Source organism: Lissotriton helveticus, chromosome 7, assembly GCF_964261635.1.
Source record: "Lissotriton helveticus chromosome 7, aLisHel1.1, whole genome shotgun sequence".
NCBI classification, from domain to species: domain Eukaryota; kingdom Metazoa; phylum Chordata; class Amphibia; order Caudata; family Salamandridae; genus Lissotriton; species Lissotriton helveticus.
The window spans coordinates 349,430,496-349,456,480 of NC_136068.1; the positions used below are offsets into that span (position 1 = coordinate 349,430,496).

General features: G+C 46.8%; 1 protein-coding gene across 1 annotated transcript in view; it reads left to right on the forward strand.

Annotated features, from left to right (window-relative positions):
• Positions 1–25,985, forward strand: part of TOP1 (DNA topoisomerase I) — a 289,068-nt gene that overhangs the window by 77,782 nt on the left and 185,301 nt on the right. The window contains exons 9-11 of the mRNA XM_078652157.1: positions 19,249–19,364; positions 19,463–19,584; positions 25,560–25,682. Of these exons, the coding sequence (XP_078508283.1) occupies positions 19,249–19,364; positions 19,463–19,584; positions 25,560–25,682 (361 nt within the window). The remainder of the gene's footprint in view (positions 1–19,248; positions 19,365–19,462; positions 19,585–25,559; positions 25,683–25,985) is intronic.

Sequence of the window (25,985 nt, forward strand, 5' to 3'; positions counted from 1 at the left end):
ATTCAGGTTGCAGGTAAAGTACGATCTCGTTACTATGGTAATCCAGTACTGGGCTCCTGGGTCCAGCACTGGGGTCTCAACTTTAAACAGGTAAGTAATTTCGTTTCAGTATTTCGTATGACTTTTAAAGAATATTTCAAGTTTTCAAAAGTAGATAATGTAATAGAAAAGCAGACAATGGATTCCTATGGGGAACATTTAGGTTACTAGTAAACCCAGTAAGGATTAATTTTGCGGTTCAGTACTGGGCTACAAGGTACAGTACAAGCTTCTCTCCTGATCACAGGTGAGTACTTCGGAATTCGGTTGATTTTATATGAATATTTTAGGTTTCCCCAAACTTCACACTTAAAAGATTTTTCGAGTCAAACCAGCCAATGTTATCTAATGGCAAGTAAGTGAGTTACCGGTTTCCAGGTGAGTAGTCGGCTGGTGAAGTTAAGGTTCTGGGCATAGACTCAGGGGTCCCCCAGGGTCAGGGAGGTACAGTTGGTTCACCCTCTGGGGCGCAGGGGCGGCCGGGTGCAGAGGTAGTTAGGCCCAATGTTATCCAATGAGGGACAGGGGGGCCTCCGGTTGGTGGCTGCTGGCTAGCAGGCCACACGGTTGTGGGAGTTGGGCTCCTGGACCCTTGCTCAGGAAAGGGGGAAGCAGGATAGGGCAAAGGTAGCACAGCCAGCGGTACTCGGGCGGCTGGGTGCAGGGTGCTTTTGAGCTGTCGGGCGCTCAATGTTAACCAATGGGAAAGGTAAAAAGGGAACAAAGGCTGCAGGCTCGGGGGTAGAGACTCTCCAGGAGCGACCAGCACTTCGAGAGGTAAGTTGGAATCTTGGAGCACAGGTAGGTACCCCAAAGAGAGGCACAGGGGGCTTTAGGGCGCCGGGTGCAGGGGTGTGTTTGGGTGTCGGAAAAGCTTACCCTCAGCTGGTCGCGGTTGGGGTGGCCCCTGGTTCTGAGTCTGCAGGCGTAGTCTGGTTCGTCGAGGAGGGTCTTTGGGCACTGGACTTAAGGGTCCCAGTCGCCGGGGGGGGATGTCCTCGTGGTCTTGGATCACTCTGGCATGGGCCGGGTTTGGCAGGTGCAGAGTGGGCTGGTCCGGAGCTTCCTGGCTGGCACCAGGGGGGTTGTTGCAGCAGAGCCTCTGCTTATGGGAGTCCCAATCTTTAAGAGGGTAAAGGCAGGCATGTCCTCTGGGTGTCGCAAGGTTGCTGTCTGCAGGAGTCGCCGGGATTTAGGCAGGGGCAGGTTCCAGGATCGACAGGCCGGTAGGGCTGGGGGCCATGTCAGTTGTTGTCGTCCTGTTAGCAGCTGCGCGGCGGCTCTTCTTCCTCTTGGTCTTCTTTCTTCTTTTCTTATTGGATCTGCGGAAGGAAGGTTCAAGGAGCCCCTAAATACTGAATTTAGGGGCGTTACAGGTAGGGCAAGGGCAGGGACCAATAGGTCCCTGTCCTGGAGTGGGTACACCCCCTAGCCTGCTCCTCTCCTCTAGGAGGGGGGGCAGGCGCCTAGCTGTGATTGGGCAGGGCTCACCATCTTCAAGATGGCCGGAGCCCGGGGTCATGCTTCACCTAGTCTCCCCCACCTGAGGAGTGGGGTTGGCACAGGCTGGCACACCCCCCCCTTCCTGACATAGTTTTTCCCCGCCAGACTGGGGGGTCAGGACTGGTGTGGGCCAGTTGCTGGGTACAACAAATGGTCTGGAGAAGCTCAGAGGCGGCATGCCTTTAAAGCTTCCCCCTGCCCATCCTGGGGGAGGAGACCTAGCACCTCGCCCAGGATGTGCATTGTTGCAGGCCAATGAGAGCGGGGGCTCTCCACCCAGGGGTCCATCAACATGTCTGCTGTGTGGTAGCCACTCAGCCCAGACGTGGATTGTAGGTTAGGTTTTCAGGGGGCGTCTCTAAGATGCCCTCTGGTGCATTTTACATTAAATCCCACACTGGCATCAGTGCTTACAGACTAAAAATAAGACCTACCGTGTAACAGAAGTAAAAGGGGATGTTCTAATTGAAGACAATCTGGTACTAAAGAGGGATTAATAAGCCTATTAAAGAATCTGAAGCCAGTATTTACAAAGGACAATGACACAAGCCAATGAAAAATATAGGCGGAGAGTGGGTGGAGCTTGAATTTCACACTGGAGTACAGCATGCCTCGCAGAGCAACGCATGCCCTACCCAGGCTCGACCTAATAAATGAGCTACTAGAAATTAGGTATTAAGGTGCAAAAATGTAGAGGTTATAATCTTTGTATTGAGTTGTAGGAATTTTTCAGAAATGCATTAATAGACATTAAGGCAGAGATGCATGTGAATTGGGTTTAGGTTGGAGGAGATATGCCAGCAATGGAAAGGAAAGAGATGGCCTTTCAGAAAAGAGGAAACAATCAGAAGTTCGTAGTAAATGTCAGTTTTTCTTGCATGATTTCTACATTTAGCAGATGTTGTTTTTCAGATGGCATGCATTTTTAGGATGCAACACCATAGAAATAAACATAATTTTCCTGTGACAATAGTGGTGTTTTTGATAGGCATTAGAAACGTGTGAACAGTCTTTCTACTGCTAGACTACCAGTAGACTAGGTTAGCAAGAAATGCTCAGTGGTTGGTAGCATTGTAAGTAATGTCTGGACCATGCATATACTGAGTTTTAGGTGCGGCTTGAAGGAAGCAGTAACCTCGATCATACCAATGTAAGAAAATTATATAGGTAAATAATGGAGACATTTAGAAGGAGATTTTGCATATACCGAAGTCAGTGTCTTGTGGTGATCATACTACCATTTGGCTCACCGTATTATAAACTCAAATTGGGATCCCTTTGGATGCCCCTGGTTGTAGTACGGCACAAGATGGATGGTGAGGACCATTTCCCCCAGGCGGCGAAAATGTTTAGTTTGCTCTCCAATGCCTGGTAGTTTAGGGATCCAGACACTTCGGTGAGTTGATTGGTGACTGCGTTCTCTGTCAGCAAGGGGCTGCTCATTTAACTTCCTGAAGTCCTGGCCTTTGGTTGGAGGGGTGGGACTGCAGAGTCTGTTTGTACAAGGTGAAGGGGACACTTTTGGCGAGACCCATCCTTTTGTTTCAAATCACAGCCTAATGCGAAAACCCTCACACCATTTTGTACGTGCCTTATGCCGGAGAGTATGTTTCTTTGAGGGACATCACTACACCAAGGCTGTGTCAGGAGAGTAGCTAGGAAAGGACATGCAAATACTGTTAAGTGGGGTCAGTTATAAATTAGGGCTTCAATTTTCAGGACAAACTGGGGGGGAAAACAGTACAGAGTACAGTAAAGCTTTGGCACAAGAAGTTTAAAATACAATAACCTGTGAACTAAAAACCATGCAATGCTACATCTTGTCTGGAGCAAGTGTTAATGAGGAAGATGTTTATATACTGTCCATAAACACACCCCAACATCTGTTCCACTACAAACCATCTATAACTGATCAACTGTTAGTTTCACCAGGGTTGACTTTTAAATAAAGCTTTAAACTATTATCATGTGAATAAGTCACTATAAGTAAAGGTTACATCAGTGATGCATGCAAAGGCTTTAGGGCTCTACAAATCAAAAGACATGTAAATAAACCAGTATTAACTCGTTAAACGTGCTACTAGTACACTTCGCTCTGCATTAAACAGCCAAAGTTACTATTATCCATCTCAATTTGAGTCTTTATAATAACCCACACAGACTGCTTGTATATTAAAATGTGCGTCCCGATGTTGGAATTCGGTCAGGTTTACCCCATGGACTTCTTATCTGTACTTCAGCCCTGTGCAAAGATGTGCACAACTTTTGTCTGGCTCCGCTTTCATCATTGGTATGGGGTGCTACAAGTGTCTAAGAATAATACAGGTCATCTTCTTGTCCTGGGCCGTGCTGCCTGATGTCCGCCCGTTGTGCATGGTCGGGGTGTGGGTGCTGCACTGAAGACTAGGTAGAGGCAGAGTTGAGGACACCCCAAGCCAGGTATAGGTAGGGCTATGGTCAGTGCTTACCAGAACTAGAAGGCACTGCGCAGCCAGGAGATGCAGAACTATGGTTACTGCGAGCTATGGAGAGGCAGGGCTATGGGCATTCTAGGCCAAGGAGAGGCAGGGCTAGGTAAACCTAGCCTGAGTTAGGTTCCCAAGTAGCAGCGGCGCATTGAGTTACACGAGGGCCGCTGCGAAGAGGTGGGACTAGGAGCACAGCAGTAGTAGCAGGGAGAGACAGACCGGAAATGGGGAGACACACTACTCCAGTGTTGCATCTTTTATAGATTCACTTGCTGGACTCATTCCCAATTGTCTAGGTCGGGCTCTATAGTTAAATTATAAAGCAATACTATATACATAGCTTGGCAGATTGCAGCACCCTGATCACCACTCCCCTCAAAGGCGACCATGCTTTGCAATAGGTCATGTGAAGGGAGTCTCCCTGAGCCCTTCTCGGTGTACTTCAGGAAAACCTGAAACTATTCACCTATTTCATCTCTGCACAATTGAACTGCTCTACTACCATTTGATCTAAAAATCTGACCTTTGGTCAGAGGAGAGTTCTTGCCACTTAAATTACCTGGAATTAAGGTCACTAAACCTAATTTTCAAGGCCTTGTGGGACGAGGAAAGTCTTATTTGAACATACATCACACAGGACATGCACTGTCTGAAGCAGCAAGGAGATGCAAGAACAAGATACCTGTAGGAGTTGTTGCAGAAGATCAGATTGTAGGCCTTTGCCACAGGTCTATCTTTTAAGGCAATTCACTTCCCAGGAATTCTAAATCCAAAGGTGGATTTCTCAAGGCTATATTATGAAAAAAATCAGAGTTCTGGATAGCTACTATTTCATTAAATCTTCGCAGTTTAGAGATATACAATGATTGATCTTTTCTCCACATCTCAAAACAAAAGGCCAAAAATGTGTGTCCGGACTACCAGAACCAGGCTAATTGATCAATTCCCTTTTAATGAATTTGCAAAGTATGTTAATTTAAATCTTTCCTCTGACTCCATTCATGCCCTCTGTCCTACGGAAACTCAAGATTTGCCTAGTTATGATAAACCTCACATACTGCAGATTGCCAAAGGAAGTAGTGGTATCGTGTCAGGCTACAGAGGTCTGTCAAACCACGAAACAAATTGCCTTGCAAACTGTGCCAGCTAACCACATCGCTGTGCATCTTATTCCATCCAGCCTGACGTCTTTGAATTTGGCAGCATGGCACCGGCGATAAGACCATATGGACATCAAAATCACCCACAGTCGTGCATGGCTATTCTGAAGGAAGTCAAACTTCCTGCTAAGGTTGTAGTTCCTTCAAATGGAAGAGGTTCTGTTCAGTGTACCAACAGAGAGGCTATATTCTAATCATCCACTAACATCCTATAAATTGAACAGACTGGAAACTCACATTAACCAGACGACCCCGACCTGCTACGGGCTGATGAGCCACCTAAAAGATTGCTCCATCTCTCCTGCAACCTGCAGGGAAGCTGGTGGTACAGTGCACAGTCCTAAGTAGGATCGATTATTGCAACTCACTTTTGCTAGGAGCCCCAGATTACTTAAAAGATTGGACGGGGTGCAGGTAATGGCATCAAAGCTTGGACTTAACAAATCTAGATTGGACTCTGCCTCAGGCACTTTGAGAACTTCATTGGCTACCAGTTAAATTAAGATGTCTTTAAAATGTGTATAGTCTTTAAAGCCATATATGGTATGGGCCTGCACTACTACAAAGAAAATGAATTCACTGCAGCCCTTGGATGCCTTCCATCTTCATAAGCTAACATAGTACGTGTTCAAAGTTTCAGGAAGGTAAGGCCTGGTGGTAGGCCCTCCCAGATTAACGCAGCTCAACTTTGGACAAACATCCAGCCTCCCTTAGTAATAATGGAAAACTGTACGGCTTTAGGAAGAGCCTAAAACCATGGCTCTTCTCTAAGTAGAAACCTGATTCTGACCAAACTGTGTGACCGATTTGAAGATTCGATGTGACAGGCAACATACCAGTGCCATGATACCTGTATAAGTGAACGTTGCCCTTTAAAAAAGCTTGTTAATGATACTAATATTTCAATATCAAAAAGAGACGCAAAGAAGACGCCATAAGATGCCAAGAAGAAATGGCTGAAGGTAATGACACAGCCGAAAGGCACGTACATTAAGTCCTCGGACCCAAAGTCTTAAAAGGCAGTCTCTGTGTCAAAACGACTGTAGTTTTGCAGCGTGAATCTTTCTGAAATCACTATGCTGTGCATATTCCGCCATCTTTTGGTTGGAGTCGGAAAGTGCTTTGTATTTTTAGGTCTCGGACTAGCGTCCCACGTAGTGGGCGGAGTCCGAGATTTCATGTTTTGGCAGTATGGGGGCTTGAACCCGCCCCTCTTCTCCATTGGCTGGCCTCGTAAATGCTGGCCAGCCATTGGAGTAGAGGGGCGTCACTCGGTTCAAGCCCCGTCTTTTTGCGATTCGGGGGCGTTTTTTTTGCAGTTTTTAAACCGTGACGTCATCCGTCACTCAACTGCTAAATACACGCCCCCGATTCGCAAAAATGGCGGCGCTTTTGTTATGCCATTTTGCCCCAACTGCCGCTGCAAGAAGTCTCTGATTCCTCGCCTGAGCAGGTGAGTGCTTGTTTAGGGTGTAATTGTTGTCTTCGTTGCGGTTGCGGCTTGAGTTTCTTTTTAAAAACACGTATCTCTTTTGTTGTATTTCGAGACCACTAATGTGTGTCTACAATGACTCTACCGGAAACGCCGTGTGCGTCGGCATTTGTGATATCTACGAGGAATAATGCACACAGGAGACCCGATAAGAGGAGGGGAAAGGAGGCACGTGATTCATGTATGCTTCCGTGTGTATTTTACCATGTTGACAGAGTGGAACAGGGGTGTGTGTATGTGTGTGGAGGATGGGGAGTTGCATGCCGGCACTGCGACCAAGAGGAGCCAATATTTAACAGGACACTGCAGCAAAAACCTGCCGTCCAGCCAGCGAGATTTCAGAGTGCCCTTTAAATGCACGAGCACGCCTCTAGTGTTGAATTCAATATTTAGTTAAACAATTGCAAATCGTTGCATTTTAAAGCAAAGCGCATCTTCTTACGAACACTCGTCACGATGCAGTTGTTTTATTTATGTGTTACGATGTCCTCCGACTCGCGTACGTACGCGCAAGGGGGAAACGCCCCTCTTTCTCCCTCTCTCTCATAAACCCCATGCTACGGCGTTTTGCTTACGCTAGCAATTGTTGGGAACGCGCCTCGTTAAGCGTAAGTCAGGTTGGCCCTGTTTTGTCTTAGGGTAAGGCAGCCTGTCGAGTAGGGAGCCGCTCCGTGAGCAGAGCATCCTGTGCGTAAGGAGCACCACACGGCCAGATCAGACGCTCTGCAGCAGCGTGGCCTCGGATTATTCCCTGACCCTCTACCCCCCCCCCCCCTCTCCCACCCCACCTCCTTTTATTAGCTGGAGTCTGCAGTTAGCTCAGATGTACTCGCTTGGCCACACGCTGTGCATTAGACCACATCTGCGCGCCAGCGGCTTGTTTCTTCTGTGAAGCTATTAGGTTTATTACGAGCCCTCATACTGAAGGTGCACGGGCTCCTTGTTTTCGATTGTCTACTGGGCCTTGGAAATTGAAGTTTTCCTAGTGCTAACTAACATAAGAGGACATGATTCGCTTCATTCAAGCTCCACCTCTTTCAGGATAGCTCTGCCCTTTATATGTGTAAAGAGACCCTTGAAAACAATAACGCAATTTGGGAACAGGGACTAGAAGCCTAATGCGGTTTTAGTTGCTAGGTGGCATCTCGTTTTCCAGGTCTGGTTGTTAAATTAACAGCTCTTTGCATTCTGGGATTTGTAGTTTCCTTTTTTGCAATGTAAAAAAAAAGCTAAAGACATTGCAACATGCAAAGTTTGTTGCCCACAAGGGTAAAGGGCTCCTGATGACATGGGTAAAATTGGAAACGTCACCTACTGCAGCACTTTTATTTTAGAATCTACATTTATTTTAAGGTTCCCTTCCTAACGCAATGCTTTTCCTTGTGAGGCCTGGGGAAAACGCTTAATGCGGGGCCTTCTGTACACTAATTTCGCATTTGCAGGTACTGCAAGAAACTGCTTCTAGGTGTAAAAAGAAAACGTGCTCAGCGATAGAAAAAACATGGTATTATCCCTCTAATGAACATGGGTTTCAATAACGCATCTGTAAATACATTTTACTAAAGGGATACTGGGTCCTGCAAGAGAGAGCGCCCTGGTGCCTAATAGCACTCAGCCCTCTTGTCAAGGACCTTTGTGTCAAGGACTCTCCATCTGTCCCTACTTCTCTTGTACAGCCATCCTCTTTATTTCTCTCATTCAACCACCATCCTTACTCCCCAATTCATCAATCATCCTTACTTCAAGTCATCCTTCTATATTTGCATCCTTCTCTTAATCATTTCACCCATCCAGCCACCTCTCATCCCCCATCCCTTCATTCGTTCCTCAACCTCTGTCTACAAAATCATCCATCATTTCTCCATCTTCCAATCCATCCATGTATCTCTCCATTCACCCATCTCTATCAATCCCTCCGTTCCTTCTTTCTTTCCTTTTGTGCTCTCTTGTGTGCATTGGTTCCCCTCACCCCATAGCTCCATCATGCGTTTTCCAATACTGTCACCATTCAAAATCACAGTAAACCTAAAAACACTAGACGTATTGGCTCCACAAAAGCTTGTTTAATTTAAGTATGCGGCAAGGAGATGAAGCCCAAACCCCCTCATCCAGGGAGTTTCAGTTCGGCACAAGGCTGGCACCCGCCTGGTCTTTGCCCCCAATTCTTCCCACCTGCCCCCTCCCCTTTTTACTCAGCTCCGTCTCGCTTCCCACTCCGATCTTTGGCACTTGGCTAAAGCATGCAATGTTTTGCATCAGACACACACATTTATTTTTGCAGCATTTGGAAACCAGAAATATGGGGTACACCCTTTTTCAGGTCTGCAAACTTTGCACCCCATGCAGGGATATATATTGTGCACTACAAATCCTGCCAATTCAAGGCAGAGGCATATTTCCACTTTTTGTGGCAGAATCCACAATTCAAGAAAAGTTACTTCAACAAAGATGAATGGTTTATCAACCTGGGGGCCCCGAACTAGCGACAGTTGTCTGGTTGCTGGGCGTAGGAGAGAGGCCCTTCTATGGTCCTCGGGTCAGTTAAAGAAAGTGGGTACTTTTGGGAAAGTGCCCAGCGCCCCTTTGCTGGTAACCTCTACATGCCGGGTACCCTGCAGCTGCAGGATGATTTTTCATTTCTCGTTCATGCAGAATTAACTCATGTGTCAAACACAGTCCTGAATGCCAGACGCAGAGCGATGGTTCAGTGCAAGACAAGTGACAGTCACTCAGCCGGGGAGCGCAGCAAAGGAAACTCAGTGTAGTTCAGAGGTCGTTTCATTCGTCCCTCACACTCTGAAAGAGGAAGGATCCGTGCCCTTCCTAAAGGACAGCTCAGTCAGGCCTGCTCGGGTTTTGGGCCGACTGATTGTTCTAGACTTTGGATTCTTGCAAGTTTTAGGTTTGGGGAGCAGCTTGTGGATGGCTCCGCTCCGTTCAATAGACTGTTAGGTGTGTCAGTGAGCATTGTGTTGCAAAAAGAGTCCAGGGGTAGCACAAATATTGGAACCGTGAATGTTCTTCACTTTCAGATTAAGAGCCGGGGCAGCTTAATCGAGACAACAGCTATCTATGTTGTCTTTTTCACTTGGACCAAAAGAAGGCAGTGGGCTTTCTGAAGTTTGTTCAACTGATATTGCAGTCGTATTTGGCGCAGTGTATTGTATAGCTTGCATACCTGAATTGTGCATGTATCTTATGTTGGACTCTGTGCTTAAGAATGTTCTGCTGAATTGGTGAAATTGTTGATGAAAGGCTCCTGACACTGGTAGTCTGAGAGCACCTGCTAGCCCCCCAAGGATCTTTTAATGGGGGGGGGGCTAAGGGGCAGAGCTGCTGAAGGAGCAATGACTGGGTGAGTTCGTTTTGCCAGGGCAGGGATTGGCGAAGAAGACGTAATATATTTTATTTGCTGATTGAATCTCAGGCTTCTCTTGTGCACACCCTTTGATAGTATCTAGGCCATTGGAGACTCAAGAAAAGCAGGTCTTGGGGGCCACAAACTTTCATGATGAGTTGTATGTTATCACTTTAGAAATTGGAGAGAAAGTGGCTTAGTGTGCCTTTTTGGCTGTGCTTGCTCGAGATGGATGAAGGCCAGTTAACGATGTGCCGTGAGTGTTGGTGACATTCTGAAGTCTATCAGTGAGCGTGTTGTGCCCAAGGTGGTAAACCCTTAAGGAGGCCCCTGAGCCTGCGTTTTAGACTTGACTGGGCTGCTAGCTCGCCCTGCACAGGGATGATGAGGGTTTCTGCTTCGTGCCTCTTTTTCGTACCTCTTTTTCGTGCCTCTGTTACCTGCTCGTGCCTCTGTTACCTGCTTGTGACTCTGTTACCTGCTTGTGATCTGGTTTTTCGTGACTCTGTTGCCAAGGGCGTTACTGGGCAGAGAGCTGTGTGTGTGTGGCGCTCTCTGTGTGTGTGGCGCTCTGTGTGTGTATGTGTGTGTGTGTGTGTGTGTGTGTGTGTGTGTGTGTGTGGCGCTCTGTGTGTGTGTGTGTATGTGTGTGGCTCTGCGTCCACTAATACTCTCTACTACTCGCTTATGCTCACCTATTGCCTTTGTAAATGACACCATTTATTTCTGTTCAAAAAAAAAAAGAAAAAAATGCCATTTGCAATGCCAATAGCTCTAACTTTAACAAAGCCGAGACCATTGCATTGTAAATGCTTGTTTTTTTTTTTGTGGGAGGTTGCGAACCTGATCTCCCTGGTGAGGCTACAACCCCCATCGTGTGTGTGCAGGCTCTCAGATTATTTTTTTCGCCATGGAGATCGGAGGTGCGCTGAAGACGTCTCGGATGGGACAGCAGCAGAGGCTGGCAAGAAAGGAGAGCCCACCAGAAAACCCTCGAGAGGGGGGGGGTACCAGAGCAAGTACTGTGTTCGCTGCCAGAATGCAGTCTCCAGGTATTTGGGGGGGGGGATTCTCCACAGGGAGCTGATTGTTCATCCGGCCATGAGGTAAAAATTTGCTCCTTTTATTAATTAGACTAGGAGCAAAACACGGATGAATTGCTCTGGGTACTAGCATGATTAATTAAACTATGAGCAAACCACGTATGATTTGCTCCACGTACCAGCAGAGAGCCTTAAATAAAGAAGCACGGCCACTCATTTTATTTTCAAGGTTGGTTTTTCCAACACAGCTACTGTGTAGTGCCTAAGCAGTGTACAAGCAGATAGCGCCACACTGTCCCTGACCAAAGAACACTGATGTGTGCAAGTAGTCAAAAAAACCTTTGACGCAGGCAAGTGCTGGAGAGGGAGCTAGGGAGAAGGGCGACTGTTCAGGACCAGGAGAGCCCCTGACACCGAAAAGAATCTCCGCTCACGGTCGATGTCGAACAGAGTGCTTTAGATCGAGCAGAAGTGGAGGCTAGAGGATGAAATGGCAGCCCTAGTTCAGAGGAAGGAGTTCGACAACGCCTTGGAGTTTTGCATCCCACCAAAACCTTCAGCACACAGAGGCCGAAGACTAACAGTCCGGCATGGAGGGCCCGGCAACCCCAGAGCCCCAGGACGAGGAACAAGAAGAGTTCGACAAACTCTGAGACGAGGAGGCGGCAGTTTTGCAGTGTGAATCTTTCTGGATTCACTATGCTGTGAATTATTCCGCTGTCTAGTGGTTGGGTCCGGAATCGTAGTCTTTAATTTTTTTTTTTTCGTAGCCCAGGTGGGCGTCGACGTCCCACCTCTTGGTGTACTTCCTGTGACGTCGGTACGCTTCCTGCGGAAGCGCCCATCTTTGGGCGCCATCTTCAGATTCTTTTTTCCGCCGTTGGGTCTGGATCGTCACTGAGGCTCCAGCGTTTTTGGAGGAAAGAAGAAGGCGAAATGTTCAAAGAAAAGATTGGAGAAGATACCAAGGGACAAGATCACCAAGCCCTGATGATGAAGTAGGAGGAGAACTTCGAGATCTTCGACATCCAACGGAGAATGCTCACACAAGGGCCCCCCTGAGCACAGGAATGGACTAAACACCCTTTAAATGCTGCCGTAACTGCCACCACAAATACGCGCAGAAGGACCAGCACCCGGTCTGCAACCTCTGCTTACTGGTCGACCACGAGAGCAAGGATTGCAACGCCTGCTCCGCCTTCACCTCGAAGACATTCCGGGTTAGAGAGAGACAGAGGAGAGCCAACGACACCATGCAATGCAAGGGCCAACCTCTGTCGCTTAGGGACCTGGGCCTCTCCAGCGACGAAGAGGACAACATCGCCGAGGGACCAGATGACTACATGGTCGCAGCGACCGATAAGAAGACATCTAAAGAGGTAGGAGAGAGGTTGACCCCCAAATCGCCGACAGACTCTCGAAAGCCCGATCAGGACTCTCGAAAAACAGAGTAAGTCCTCGAAGGGAGCACTGGCGCCGAAAACCTAGACAGCCGCAGCTGCACCCAAGGACAGACAGCCCAGCGGATCCTTTGAAAAAGGACTCCCAGGTGGCGAAGACAAGAGAAAAGCCAAGGTCGTCGAAACTCGTCCCTGACAAGGACCACTTGACTTCGAAGGAGAAGGACCCGAAGGTCGCTTCGACGACTAAGTCGAAGAGATCGGCCGAAATGCTCAATGGCGATCATGCCGCCGAGATGGAGAGGAAAAAGAGAAGGCTCGAGACCGAAATGGAGAACATCCTGCAAAGGAAGAAAGAGTTCGATGAGAAAATGAAAAAATTCACGATTCTGTCGAAACCGCCGACGACTATCGTTGAAATAGAAGAGGAGGAGGAGGAGTTTGATGCCGAAGGGCTGCCGAAAACTCCTGAACCCCAGGAACACCTTGAGGAATAGGGCCTACATACTATGAGGAAGAAGGAGACGATGACCAGCGAACGACTTTCGGCTTGGTATCCTCGATGACACAAGACAAGGAATGGCAGGACATCGACTCCGAAAATCCGGAAGAGCCCGTGGAGACTTATCCTTCGATGCCTTCGCCACCAGATGACATTGGGGCCTATAACATGGTCATCAAGAACGTGGCAGCGGCCTATGGAGTCAAATTGGAGGAGGAAAAACCTAAGGCATGTTTTCTTTTAGAGACCCAGCTCCCCACTCAAAGAGTCCGTTCCTCCCCATGCTTCCGAGTGTCATGGACCAAGGGAGGGTGGCATTCAAAGATCCGGCAACCTGCAGGTCTGTCACATCTAGGAAGGAGAAAAAAATACACTCCTCTCAGGATCCTCCCTACATCCAGGGATCAGTCACGGCGGACACCATTATTGCGGCAACAGCCAGAAAGAGGGCAAACGTCCCAACAACGTCAGACCCACCACCAAACAAAGAAAGTAGGAGAATGGACCTAACTGGGAGAAAGATAGATAGAAATGCAGCAGTACACTGGCACATGGCGAACTCCAACGCCCTACTAAACAGACACTAGTACCAACATTGGGACGAGATGGGGCAACTGCTCAAGCACCTCCCAGAGGAATACCAGCAAAAGGCATCGCACCTGGTGGAAGAGGGGGAAAATATAGCAAATGCTTGCCTGAAAACGGCCTTGGATGGGGCTAACTCATCCAGCAGACTTCTGATGATAGGACTCTCAGAAAGAAGGCAGGCCTGGCTTAGGATCTCAGGCATCAAGCCGGAAGTGCAGAACAACATTCTAAGCACTCCCTTCAATGGAGAGACACTGTTCTGGGCACCGGTGGAGGAGGAACTCACCCAGCTCAAGAAAGAAAATGAAACTGCAAGGTCCATGGGGGCCTTACAATTTAGAGGGAAGAGAAGGGGTACCCCGACATGGAGACCAAACGGAAGAGGAGGAAGCCAGCTGGGAACATCACACCAGACATTCCACAAGGCGCAACAGGGCGACAACCAATCCCAGCAGGGGCAGCAAACCTGGCAGTACCAGCCTCTGGGCTAGTCCTTTCACGGGAGGGCGAATGGACGAGGGCAGACAAAAGGGGGCCTAAAACCCACCTCTAAGTGACTCCGTCACGCCAAGCGTGCCCACCCACACGACCCCTCCGAGGGTGGAGCACAACAAGGACAACGAGAGGGAGTTACACGGACCAAACATCGACAAACATGTAACACCAGTAGGAGGCAGGCTAAGACACTTCTTCCAGGAGTGGAATAAGATAATTACAGACAAATGGATACTCCACATCATACAGGTCGGATACTGCATAGAACTGGAAAAGAAAACCCAAAAGGAAGGCGCATTTAGGAAAAGAACAAGGGCTACTCCTAGAGGAATCACAAGAACTCCGAAAGGAGGCCATCGAACCAGTTCCATTCAGAGAAAGGAACAAGGGAGTGTACTCAAATTATTTCCTAGTGCCAAAAGTGGACGAAACGCTAAGACCCATCCTGGATCTAAGGTTCCTAAACAAATACATAAAGACAAAAAAGTTAAAAATTACATCCCTCCAAGAGGTCATTCCTCAGATAAGGGACGGGGACTTCATGTCCACCATAGACCTCAAAGATGCCTACCTGCACATTTCCATGAACAGGCAGCACAAATATCTACTAAGATTTACCATCAACAAAGAACACTACCAGTTTACAGCCCTAGCCGTCGGACTAAAGTCCGCACCAAGGGTGTTCACCAAATGTCTCGCAGCCGTGGCAGCATACCTGCGCAGGTAAGGGATTCATATATACCCTTACCTCGACGACTGGCTAATAAAAGCAAGTTCACACAGGACATGCAAGGAACACGCACAGCGTGTCTCGGAGACACTGACAGACCTGGGATTCTCCATACACTGGGGAAAGTCCTCACTGGAACTAGAGCAAGTGAAGATCTTCCTGGGGCACAGATCCACACCATACAGAGTAAGGTGCTCCCCAGCGACAAGAGAACACTGGCCCTGCTGAAGGAGACACACCGCCACCAGAAGGGGCGAGCTCTGACCGTGAGGACGGCAAGAAAGATTATGGGGATGATGGCGGTAGCTGTGGACAGAAGGAGGGTGGTATTCACAACTGGGCAGCAGCAGCCCCAAAGCCTCATTCACCAAACACCGCAAGTGCCACACCATCATTAGCAACACTTGTCAAGAGAACCTTTTCGAGGGAGGCCAAGAGGAAGAGGCCAGCCTCCCAGAGGATCAACAATCCATTCAGACAACTAGCTCCTAAACCTAATCAAACCTAGATACTGCATAGAACTAATCATGACACTGCCACACAGACATGAAGGTAAGGAACTTCAAAGGACAGGAACTTGCACAACTGTGAGAAGCCAAGAGTGCTTCACAAAAAAAAAAGCCATTGAAAGGGTTCCCCCCACCCCCTCAAAGGAGGCGGGCAGTGCCATCTACCCTCCATACTTTCTGGTACCATACAAGATTTAACACGAAGACCAATCCTAGACCTCCGATTTCTAAACCAATTCATACAAACTCAGCACTACAAGAAGTAATACCCCTTTCAAGAAAAAGGGATTAAATGGCCAACTTGGAGCTAAAAAACACCTACCTACACATACCTATTAACCAAAGTCACAAATTCTCAGATTCGTTCTGGACAAAGTACACTACCAGTTCAAGTTGCTACGCTTTGGCATGAAATCGGCAAAAAGAGTATTTACTAGTGGCGATAGCAGTGCACTTAAGAAGACATTCAGGTCTACCTGTACCTAGACTTGTTAGTAAAAGCACACTCACAGCAAAGATGCCACAAGGACATGCAGACAGTAATTGCAACCCTGTAATGCCTCAGCTTTACAATAAACAACAAAGTCTTTACCACAACAGGAACAGGTGAAAGTGTTAGTGGGAGCGACCATAAATTCAAGAACGGCATGGGCATACAGAGTCTGCAAGAGAGTGGAGGCGATTTTAGAGCAAACTCTCCTTTACCAGAGTGGTCTGTCTGATAGTGAAGGCTGTCATGAAGTTGGCAGGCTTGATGGCATCATGCATCCAACTGATAACGAATGAAAGACTAGAAACTAGAATTTTATACGATATTTTTGACAGTCTCAAAAAAAAAAAAGGAAGCGCTGAAAATCCTGACTGAAGGAGCCGGAAAGAACAACTGACCTAACTGTCACCCCTGAGGCATGATGGGAAGCTAGGGGTCATGGCTTCCTGAAAGGCACAGTGCCAGTTTTTGTTGAATGCCTTCATTTTCTGTGCTATTGGTTTACAATGCAGCCTGTAGGCTAACCATGTCTACTTTATTTGCAGTTTTTACTCCGAGTGCTTTACTTATGAAAAAACAGAGTTGAAGTGCTACTTGCCCTCTTCTGTTTTTATATAGTGGCAAATGGTCTTTGTGTGTAATTACATTGTTTAGCCTCCTATTGGGAGCTGCATTTGTATGAGAAAATTATATATACACACAACTCTACATATCGGACCGTAATCAAGGTGTCAAGGTGTTACCTTACACCGAAACGCGTTGGTTGTGCAAGCTCTATTTGAAAATAAAAATCGATATTTGGAACAAGTACCCATGAGTGCGAACCTTTCTTCTTTTGGAGAGTAGAATATATATATATTTATATATATTCCGGGGTCTCCGCACATGGGTGGGAATTTTCAATGCTTATGACTTTGAGGATACCCCTGGACGAGAACTAGGATTACAAGTAAGTGACTTATTCTTGTCACAGCAAAAGTACAAAAGGAAATAGAATGGTGGAACTCAACAACAAATGTGAACATAGGAAGACTCAAGACACCAGCTCCCCAACCCTTGTGGGATACAAGGATTGGAGAGCACACACAGGTAACCTGAAGGTCCAAGGGCTTTGGAACCCCATGAATGCAGTGAAACACAAACTATTTAGAGAAACAGTTTGTCTTGCCTTGAAGGTGCATATAATGGGACAGACTTTGATCCAAACAGACAACATAACATCTATGTTCTACCTCACCAAACTAGGGGGGAACAAAGTTCTTCTTTGTCCAAACTTGCACACGAGGTCTGGAGGTGGAGGATCCGAAGGGAAATCCTGCTACAGACAATCCAGCTACCAGGGAAGTGGAACACAAAGGCTGAGCAGGCAAGACAGCATCTCCCAGAAATGGGAGATGAAGCAGGAGATACTGGACACTGTCTTCAAAATATGGGGCACACCATGCATAGACCCTTTTCAAACCAGATAAATGCCAAGAATTCACCTCCAGGTTCCCTCACCACCAACCCAAGGGGAATCCCTTGTCCATAAAATGGTTAAGAAAATTTGTATACGCCTTCTCACAGATTTCCCCTGATCCCCGGTTTACTGGACAGAGCAAGACAGCCGGGTATATCGCTCAGCCTCATAGCCCTACCCCTACAGTGGGCCAGAGAGACCTAATACTCATAACTACTGGAGATGTCTGAGGCAAAGTTTCACAATCTGGACAGAACCGGATCTGCTAACCATGCAAAATGGAGTGTACCATCTGGAACCCGCCACACTCCGCTTAGCAGCATGGCTCCAGAATACCTAGAATTCGATAATGTACAGCTACTCCCTATACAATGGAAATCCTTGGTAAGTGTAGGAAACAGATGCATCCTCTGGTGCACAGACAACAAGAGGATGCAGGAAACTGTAGTAGCACCTCACACACCTTTTGAACAACACCCTGACCTACGCATCGCTAAAGGTTCACCTAGTCGCAATAGTAGCTTATACCAAAGGTACAACAAAGAGCAGTTCTCTTCATGTTTCCAGTGGTGAAAAGATTCCTGGAAGGGTCAAAAAAGGAAACTCCTCCAAGAGCAGTCTCCGCTCCTATGTGGAACCTAAGCAAATTACTAACACAATTGATTATAGAGCCTTTTGAACAATCGACCAGACTGATTTTAAAATCTCAAATCCTAAAGACAACCTGTCTAATAGCGATCACATCAGTACACAGTCAGCGAGTTCCAAGCACTGACAAATACAGGGAAAAAAAACTGCAAATCCACAAGGGCAAGGTAGTCTTAACAAATCCACAGTTCATACGAAAGGTGGTTTCTCTTTTTATGTCAACCAAAGTATACAACTACCTGCCTTCTTCCAAGAACTGAAGACACAAGCCGAGAAAGCCCTTCATACACTGGACGGGCGGAGGGCACTGATGTAGCACTTACAGGAAACAAAAGGGTTTTCTTAAGGGAAACCAATTATTTTTCTTTTTTGTCGGAGCAAGCGAGGGATCACCAGTGACCAAGGGAACAATCTCACAATGGATAGTAGAGAACCCTTGCATTCTTAGCAAATATAACTGACATAATCTGCATGGCAGCAACTTGGTGGTCTCCCTACACCTTTACAAAACACTACTGCGTGAACATCCAAATGCACAGGTGGGACAGCAAGTACTTCAACCCAACCTACCCAAGGAACGGGATTCCGCTACATAATATGATGCACAGCGTGTTAATCCAGAGAAGTATTCATGCAAATAAATTAAATGGTTACTTACCAGGAGGAAGAGTTTTGCAGCTTGAAGTATTTTCTGGATTCACGTGACCCACCCACCTCCCCAGAAATGAGAGATTAAGAAAAACAGTGTGAAGCACAAGACGTTTTAATTAAAAAAAAATAAAGTTTTAACAAAAATGGAAAAAAACGAAAAAGTGGAGAGAAAAAAATCTAAAGATGGCGACCATTCACAGGAACTTCCAAATGGTTGCCACCCACAAGAAAATAAATGTTTCCGGACCCAACCACTAGAAGGTGGAATAATACTCAGCATGTGAATCCAGAAAGTTCTTCAAGCTGCAAAACCACTCCTACTGGTAAGTAACCTTTTCGTTTTGGGTTGACTTCATAAACAGTCACTTAAACCCTTGTGGCCAAAACCTAAATGGTGAAACTGTGAATCTATGATGTTGGCGCCTCAGTAGTAATTGTATGTAAGCGCTTTCTCCTCTCATTCCCTGGTTACCAGAGCATTACAACTGTTATTGTCTATTTTGAAAGATTATATTTCAGGTTTTCAGCATTAAAAGCTTTGGTTAATATTTTTGTTGGAAGGAATGGGCATTATTCAGATCTGCAGTCACTTGTTTGTGTTAATTGCTTTGAGCTTTGTGCATGTCTGTGTAGCTTTCTTAATTTGTCTGCCCTAGTCTTATCTTCTTGACTGGAGTCTAGTTTGCTCTGAGCCTAGCTTTATCTCTTTACAGGTGGGAGGAAGAGCGCCACCCTGAAGGCATTAAGTGGAAATTCCTTGAGCACAAAGGTCCAGTCTTTGCTCCTCCCTACGAGCCTCTTCCAGACCATGTGAAATTCTACTATGACGGTGAGCCACAATGGTCTTGTCTTTTACATGGCTCTAAAAATGGGTAAATGACTGCAACTCTTGAGCCGTAAAAGAACATGCAATGTGTGTTTTTTCAGGTAAAGAAATGAAGCTGAGCCCAAAAGCTGAAGAAGTTGCCACCTTCTTTGCTAAAATGCTGGATCACGAGTACACTACAAAGGACGATTTTATGAAAAACTTCTTCAAAGACTGGAAGAAGGTATGCTTGGGGCCTTGCCTCTTACTTTCGGTGGTAGCCACTTTTATTTTTTCTGTTTTCACTTTTTATAGTATTTGTGGGCTCTTAGCATGTTCTCTCTGGATGCCGTCCAACAGCTCCCGCCTTCTTTATTTAGAAGGGTTTGCTATGAATGTTGTTGTGGGTTTTTTGTGTGGTGCAAGTCTGGAGTTTATATATTACTCATTTTTTAAAGGTCTAATTGATATGCACTCTAAACACTTTATTGAGGACCTCTCAAACTTGCTCCTGAATTATAATTGCTCAGTAGCCCATTAATGTTGTTGGTCTTGGGTTTATACATCCAAGCAAGACCAGAAGCAGTGCTCAATATATGAAAAGTTCAGACTGCTGTTGCATTTATATAGCTCCTACTACACCTGACGAGGCATTTAAGCGCTTTCCGCCGGCCAGCACGCTGCTCTAGAACTCGAGCTTAGTGGTTAGTTCATAATTATTGGTTATTGTTGACTATTTTTGAATTGTTCTTTTGTGCCCAATTCAACTATTCCCAAGGGAAGGCTTTACGTATTCTGGCACAATTCAGCTCTTTCTTGGTGATTGTTAGACGGAGGACCTTCAAGAAATCAGTCAAAACATATTTTATGGGTCTGCACAGCCAAAGCAAATTGAGGTGTAATGGTTATTCCTCTCACTGATGGTTTACCAGCGGTCTTTATTGCAGATTTGTGGACCTTCTACATGTAGATTTCAAAGGACCTGATACTACTTTTCTGCTTCCCTTAAGGAGATGCATGACATTAGAAAGGTGTGCCCAAATGTAATGAAATGCCTTATTTTGTATTGTCATCCACAGATTTTTCGACAGATGGTGCTGTTTTTGAACTGAGTGCACTGAGGCTTGCTAACCAGACCTTCGTGCTGGTACCCAGACCCTAAAGTGTATGTTGAAGTGGCTGTACCCAATCGGAAATGGCGAACTTACCTTTGAGTCCTTAGTAAATTATACTCTGGTACCCTGGGAATGTAAATTGGAGGGGTACTGCAGGACATGCAGTACTGAGTGTGCCATCCTGGAGGTCCCCTTAGTAAAACAAGTCCCCCCAATCCACCAATGCAGACTGGTAGATCAGTCGTGCACTGCTAGCCTGACTTTGCCATTGAAAGCAATGGTAAAGCCATCACTTACCCAGGACGTGAAAGTCGCACCTCTGGCAGGCTTAGTGAGCCACAAGGTAGTGTGCAACATATGACACACGCCGTACATGTGCTTTACATGTCTTGGCAGTAAGACACGCAACACTAACATTTTACTGTGGAAAGACTTGCTGGCCCAATTGGCGAGTGCAGGGTTACACGCTGAACCCTCATCTGTGCTAACTCCTTCAAAGGTGAAGCCGCTTTTGAAGGGCAGATGTGTAGCTGCCCCATTGTTGAGGTAGACTGGGAAAACCAGTTGCAAAACCATTTTCCCCAGGGGCGTGTAGCCCTGAGGTAGCCTCACCCGGGGGTGGGCTAGTGAAGTCTGTGCAACTGTGGAGGGGGTCTCCATCTTAAGTGGGCTGAATGGTGTATCCCGATATAGCCAGATGCCACACTTCACGGTGCTGTATCAAGATGGCCGCCTGGTAGGAGCTCCTGTGAGGAGCTCCCAGTGCTGGGGATCCCATGTGGGCATTATCCCTGTTAGCGCCTACCAGTACGACGGAACGAAAGAAGAAAAGAAGATCGGAATGAAAGAGCAACAACTGGATTGATTTCTGTACCCTGAACTACCAGTACGACGGGAACGAAAGAAGAAAAGAAGATCGGTATGAAAGAGCAACAACTGGATTGATTTCTGTACCCTGAAATGCCTCGCGATCAGACCATCGACTTAGACACCCTCATCACTGACGCGAGAGCCTGCTGAGCCGACACGGAACACCCTGCCGGCATCGCAGACCACCCTTGCCACCAGCCCGGCACCGGATCCAAGGCATCACAACTTCACACCACACGGGCAGCTGAAACTCCAGGAGCCTAGTCCCGACAGCTCGACGACTCCGGAGGGCTGGAAGAGGTCCCCCGCTACACAGCGGAGGAGGGCACTGGAGCTCGATTGCTGTCTCGTCCCTAAACTGCAGCTGAAACTGCGGCTGAAACGCCAAGAGCCTGTTCCCGACAGCCTGACGACATCGGAGGGCTGGAAGAGGTCCCCCGCTACACGGCGGAGGAAGGCACTGGAGAGCGGCTGCAAAGGAAGCCATAAGGACTACACGGCAGCATCGGAGGGCACCCCCGGCAACAGAGGAGGGCGCCCCCCTAGAGCCTGCTGTGCTGGAACCGCCCGCCCGCTCCACCGCAGGGATTTGCAGTCTCTGCGAGCTACAGCGAGCGACGCCAGAGGACTGAGAGTACCCCCCCACCATCCGCTCCGAGGTGGAGGACGCCGGCTGCTAACAAGGAGCAGTCCCCCCCCCCCCCCCCCCCCCCCCCCCGCATCGCACCGCAGCACCGGAGACAGGTCACGGGCTCAGGAGATGGATGAGCCTGGTGTGTATGACACCACCGCTGACCAGGGGAGCGACTGAGCCCTGGGACCAACAACAACGGGACCGGCTCGGTGACAGAAGGCTAGTGTCTGCCCCCATCGGATCCGTTGGAGACCGGGTGTTTACCTACGCGGTGTAGGACCTGAGGCACATTGTGGATTAATGCAGGACTACTGAAAGATTCTACGGACGGACTCAGGGGACACACAGAGACTTGAGGTATTTGTTTGTCTCCTTCCCGCCTGCTCACTTTTTAATCTACGTCCTTTGTTCAAAATGGCTGGAGCCATAAACCTGTAACAATAAATCCCCCCCGTACCTCTGTCCACGAGGCTCCTAACTTTAACTTTAACTCCCCCCACACAGCATTCCTCCCAGATAGCTGTAGCAATGCGGACTCGGATGGAAAATGAAACTCCTCCCCCTATGCTGAAAGCAATAACAACAGACTGAGGACTAATATTTACACCTCCCCTGCAGACATAAAGGAAAAGGGAAACTGCAACAAACAAAGGACTGATGTCTCTATCCCACCTACTTGGCGGACATATTTGACTAGTCTCTTTCAGGGACGGACTTCCTGGATTATTCATTCTCTGCCTTAGCTGAACACTCGCTAAGAATTTTACACTCTAGAATAATCACAACTACTGAACACTTGGCTCAGATACGTATCTACACCTTCTTGTGATAGAATGTCTGCCTATAATTGTATCATTTTTTCATTTAACTATATTCTGAACATGTGTAATGCCCAGAATGCTACCTCATACATGAAAGAATGTCTGCCCACTATTGCAGCGCACACCTCCCCGCCCGACCTCTCTCACTCAACCTTTCATTACTATTATTAATTGCCTGTTTATTCACATGTTGGTCTTTGTAGCCTTTTCACCTGCGCTATTTCATACACAGGCTGGCCTTATAGCCACTTATTTGTACCATTTATACTATGTGAACTATTGATCTACCTGTCTGACTATGCTCCCCCATGTACTTCTCTTGTAAAGCGCTCTGATATCCGCGAGGATCATGTCCGCGCTATATAAAACTTTCAACAAAAAAAAAAAAGTGGACACAAGGTGGGAGGGAACCTGGTGGCCTATTGACTACCAACCGCATCCTGCCCTGAGGGCACCTGTTTCTCATAAAGAGGCCCTGGTACACAGACCTCGGATGTCAACTGACTCGAATAGGGACTACCCTGCTGCACTAGAGGGAACAGCAAAGAGAGGCTGCACCTGGTGACTAGCTAAGGGAGGGACTGATCCCTGAGCAGGCAAAGCGGTTTCCAGAGCCCAGTCAAGCCAGGAGAACTCACAGGGGCCAGTCAATTGGCCACATGTTCGCAGCACAGGGACATAAGATCAGAAGCAGCCTGCTCTGGCAAGTTGGTAGCCCAAAGTCTTAAAGCCACTACCACTGCTGCAGTGCAGCACTGATGACCAAGACCCGACTCAGAGTTCGCTGAACCTAGGAGTGCTGTTGGAGAGATGCTGGACACTCTGAAGGAAAGTTTTCAGCTTGGGGATTACTGGTCTGTGATCACGACAACAGACGACTGGAGAGGACTCCGTGGGACGTCGACCCTGTATCCAGGACCCTCACAATATCTTCATGGACCGAGGAATACCGGCAGGAACGCTCCAGTCAACCGTGTTGCATCCTTAAAGTATGTTCAGCCTTCTTCATTTGTTGCATCAGGACCACTCCATAGGTATCTAATGCAACGTGAATTAAGTGCCTAGCACTGTTGAAGAACTGCTCCTCCTATGAAAACTGTTTGTGAGAACCTTGCCGTTCCCCTGCCGGAGTTGGTCATTCTAAGTTCTTCCAGCCGACTGCATTGACTCTCACCGAAGTTTTCCTTGAAAGAGTTTCTAAGTGTCCAATTTGTTGACTTTGCCAAGGCTTGTTAGCCGTTGAGTAAAATTGCATTGATTCATTATTGCTTGTAAAATCTAGGTCTCCCTAACCCCTGGTGGATCTTTATTCATTCTAGTGTCTTAATTTTTACAAAAACACAGTCTAATTTTATAAATTGGTGTCTGGCTTCTTGTGTTATTGTCGATTTACTTGAATTGTTTTGGGGCTGGTTGAATGCGTAACACGTCTGTGTAAGCCTTAATACTGCTCCATGCTGCAGCTACAGAGGGTTGAGCTAAGACGAAACCTAAGGGCCCTTGAAGGGATTGGTAAATGTATTCCACAGTGAGGTTGCACTACCACACCATATAATGCACCCCGTTTTCTCAGACCAAATATTTATTTATTCATTTTTCGGGGGTCTTCTGTTTGTAGGGATGTACAACTTGTGGGTTTTGGTTCTCAATAGACATTAGGACAGGCTTATTGAAAACTATTTGTTTATTTATTGTTTAGTTTAACTTTGAGGCGCCGGTTTGTGGCAGCCTCTTTTTGCATATATTGACCTCCCCTTGTGTAAAACCCACTTTTTCCTCCCATCCTACTCTCTCCTTACTTTTCCCCCAGCAGCAAATCTAAGGGTCGGGTGGTATTGAGCATAGGAACTTTGACTTTAAGGGAGATGAGTCAGTAAAGCTCCTTTCAGATTGATAATGAAGTCGTTTTAATCTTTCAAGAAATCCCTTTGCTTCCGCCTACGGGGAGTGGGACTACTGCACCAAGCTTACCTTGAGCTTTTGTGGAATCTGGTTGCAAACGTGATGCAGGCCCCTCTATGGTTTTATGGTGATATCAAGTACAGGCTAAGCTTACCTGCCTTATTGAATGTCACAAGAGCAGGTTAAACCTGCCTATTAAATATATAAATGCCTCGGTGGCAGAGCAGGGTGCTAAACGGAGTGGACCCTATTACCAGATGTGTGGGGCTTGGCGGTAGTTTCTCCTCAGGTGTGTTTGAATTACTGAAGCACAGGAAAGGCTAGTTTGTAGGGCCTCTATTCAAATTAAGAGATCGGTGGGATTGTATACTGGTCTTCAAGTTACTGGACCATGGGAACTAACTATAGCAATAATACAGAAATATTTTTATGGCATCACCTGTTACTATTTTCAAGGGAACACTAATTTTCACAGCAGTGCTTTTGAACCTTTTACAGCTTGCTGCCTTAATATTCTGGTGTCTCATTGTCTTCTGGTATCTTTTATTGTATTTCTTGTTAAACTTTGAGACTTCAGTATAGCCTAGTTGGGAGAACATGCACATAAGCATTGTTGCTAACGAGTGATTTTCATTCCTTAGCATTGTATTATCTGAATCTCCCATAAATGTGAATATTCTTGGAACGTTTTCCTGCACATGGTACTTTTATAGTCTTTGCGATGGACTAGTCAAGACCTATGAAAGCTAATATCCCTTCTGGGGAATAATGGTTAGTTAATGCTTCTCAATATGATTGACTTGGAATGACCTAATCATAGAAGGCCACCTCATCCTTTGCTAAAGAACACAATAACGTTTTCCTGTTTCCTCTACAGGAGATGACTGCGGAAGAAAGGGAAGTAATCACTAACCTTGGCAAATGTAACTTTAATGAAATGGGAGCATACTTCAAGGTGCTGTCCGAAGCCAGGAAACAAATGACCAAGGAGGAGAAACTGGTGCGTATAGAACCCTAGAGCATACTTGTCTGTGAATTGCAAAGAGATGTGCGATATTAGTCCTAATTCAAATTCTATGAATAATGACTAAATTGTTGGTGTATAGTTGCATGTAAATATATTTATTTTGCACATAAAGTTAATAGAAGTAATGTTGTTAAATATTTCCAGCTGTTGACCACTTGTCATATTTACTATTTGTTTAAATGCGCAATAGTGGCGCAGTACATGTTTTCTACCATACTGGTATAGCCCAAGCAATTATTTGCGTTTAGGTAAGAGCACTGTGAGTGTATGCAACAC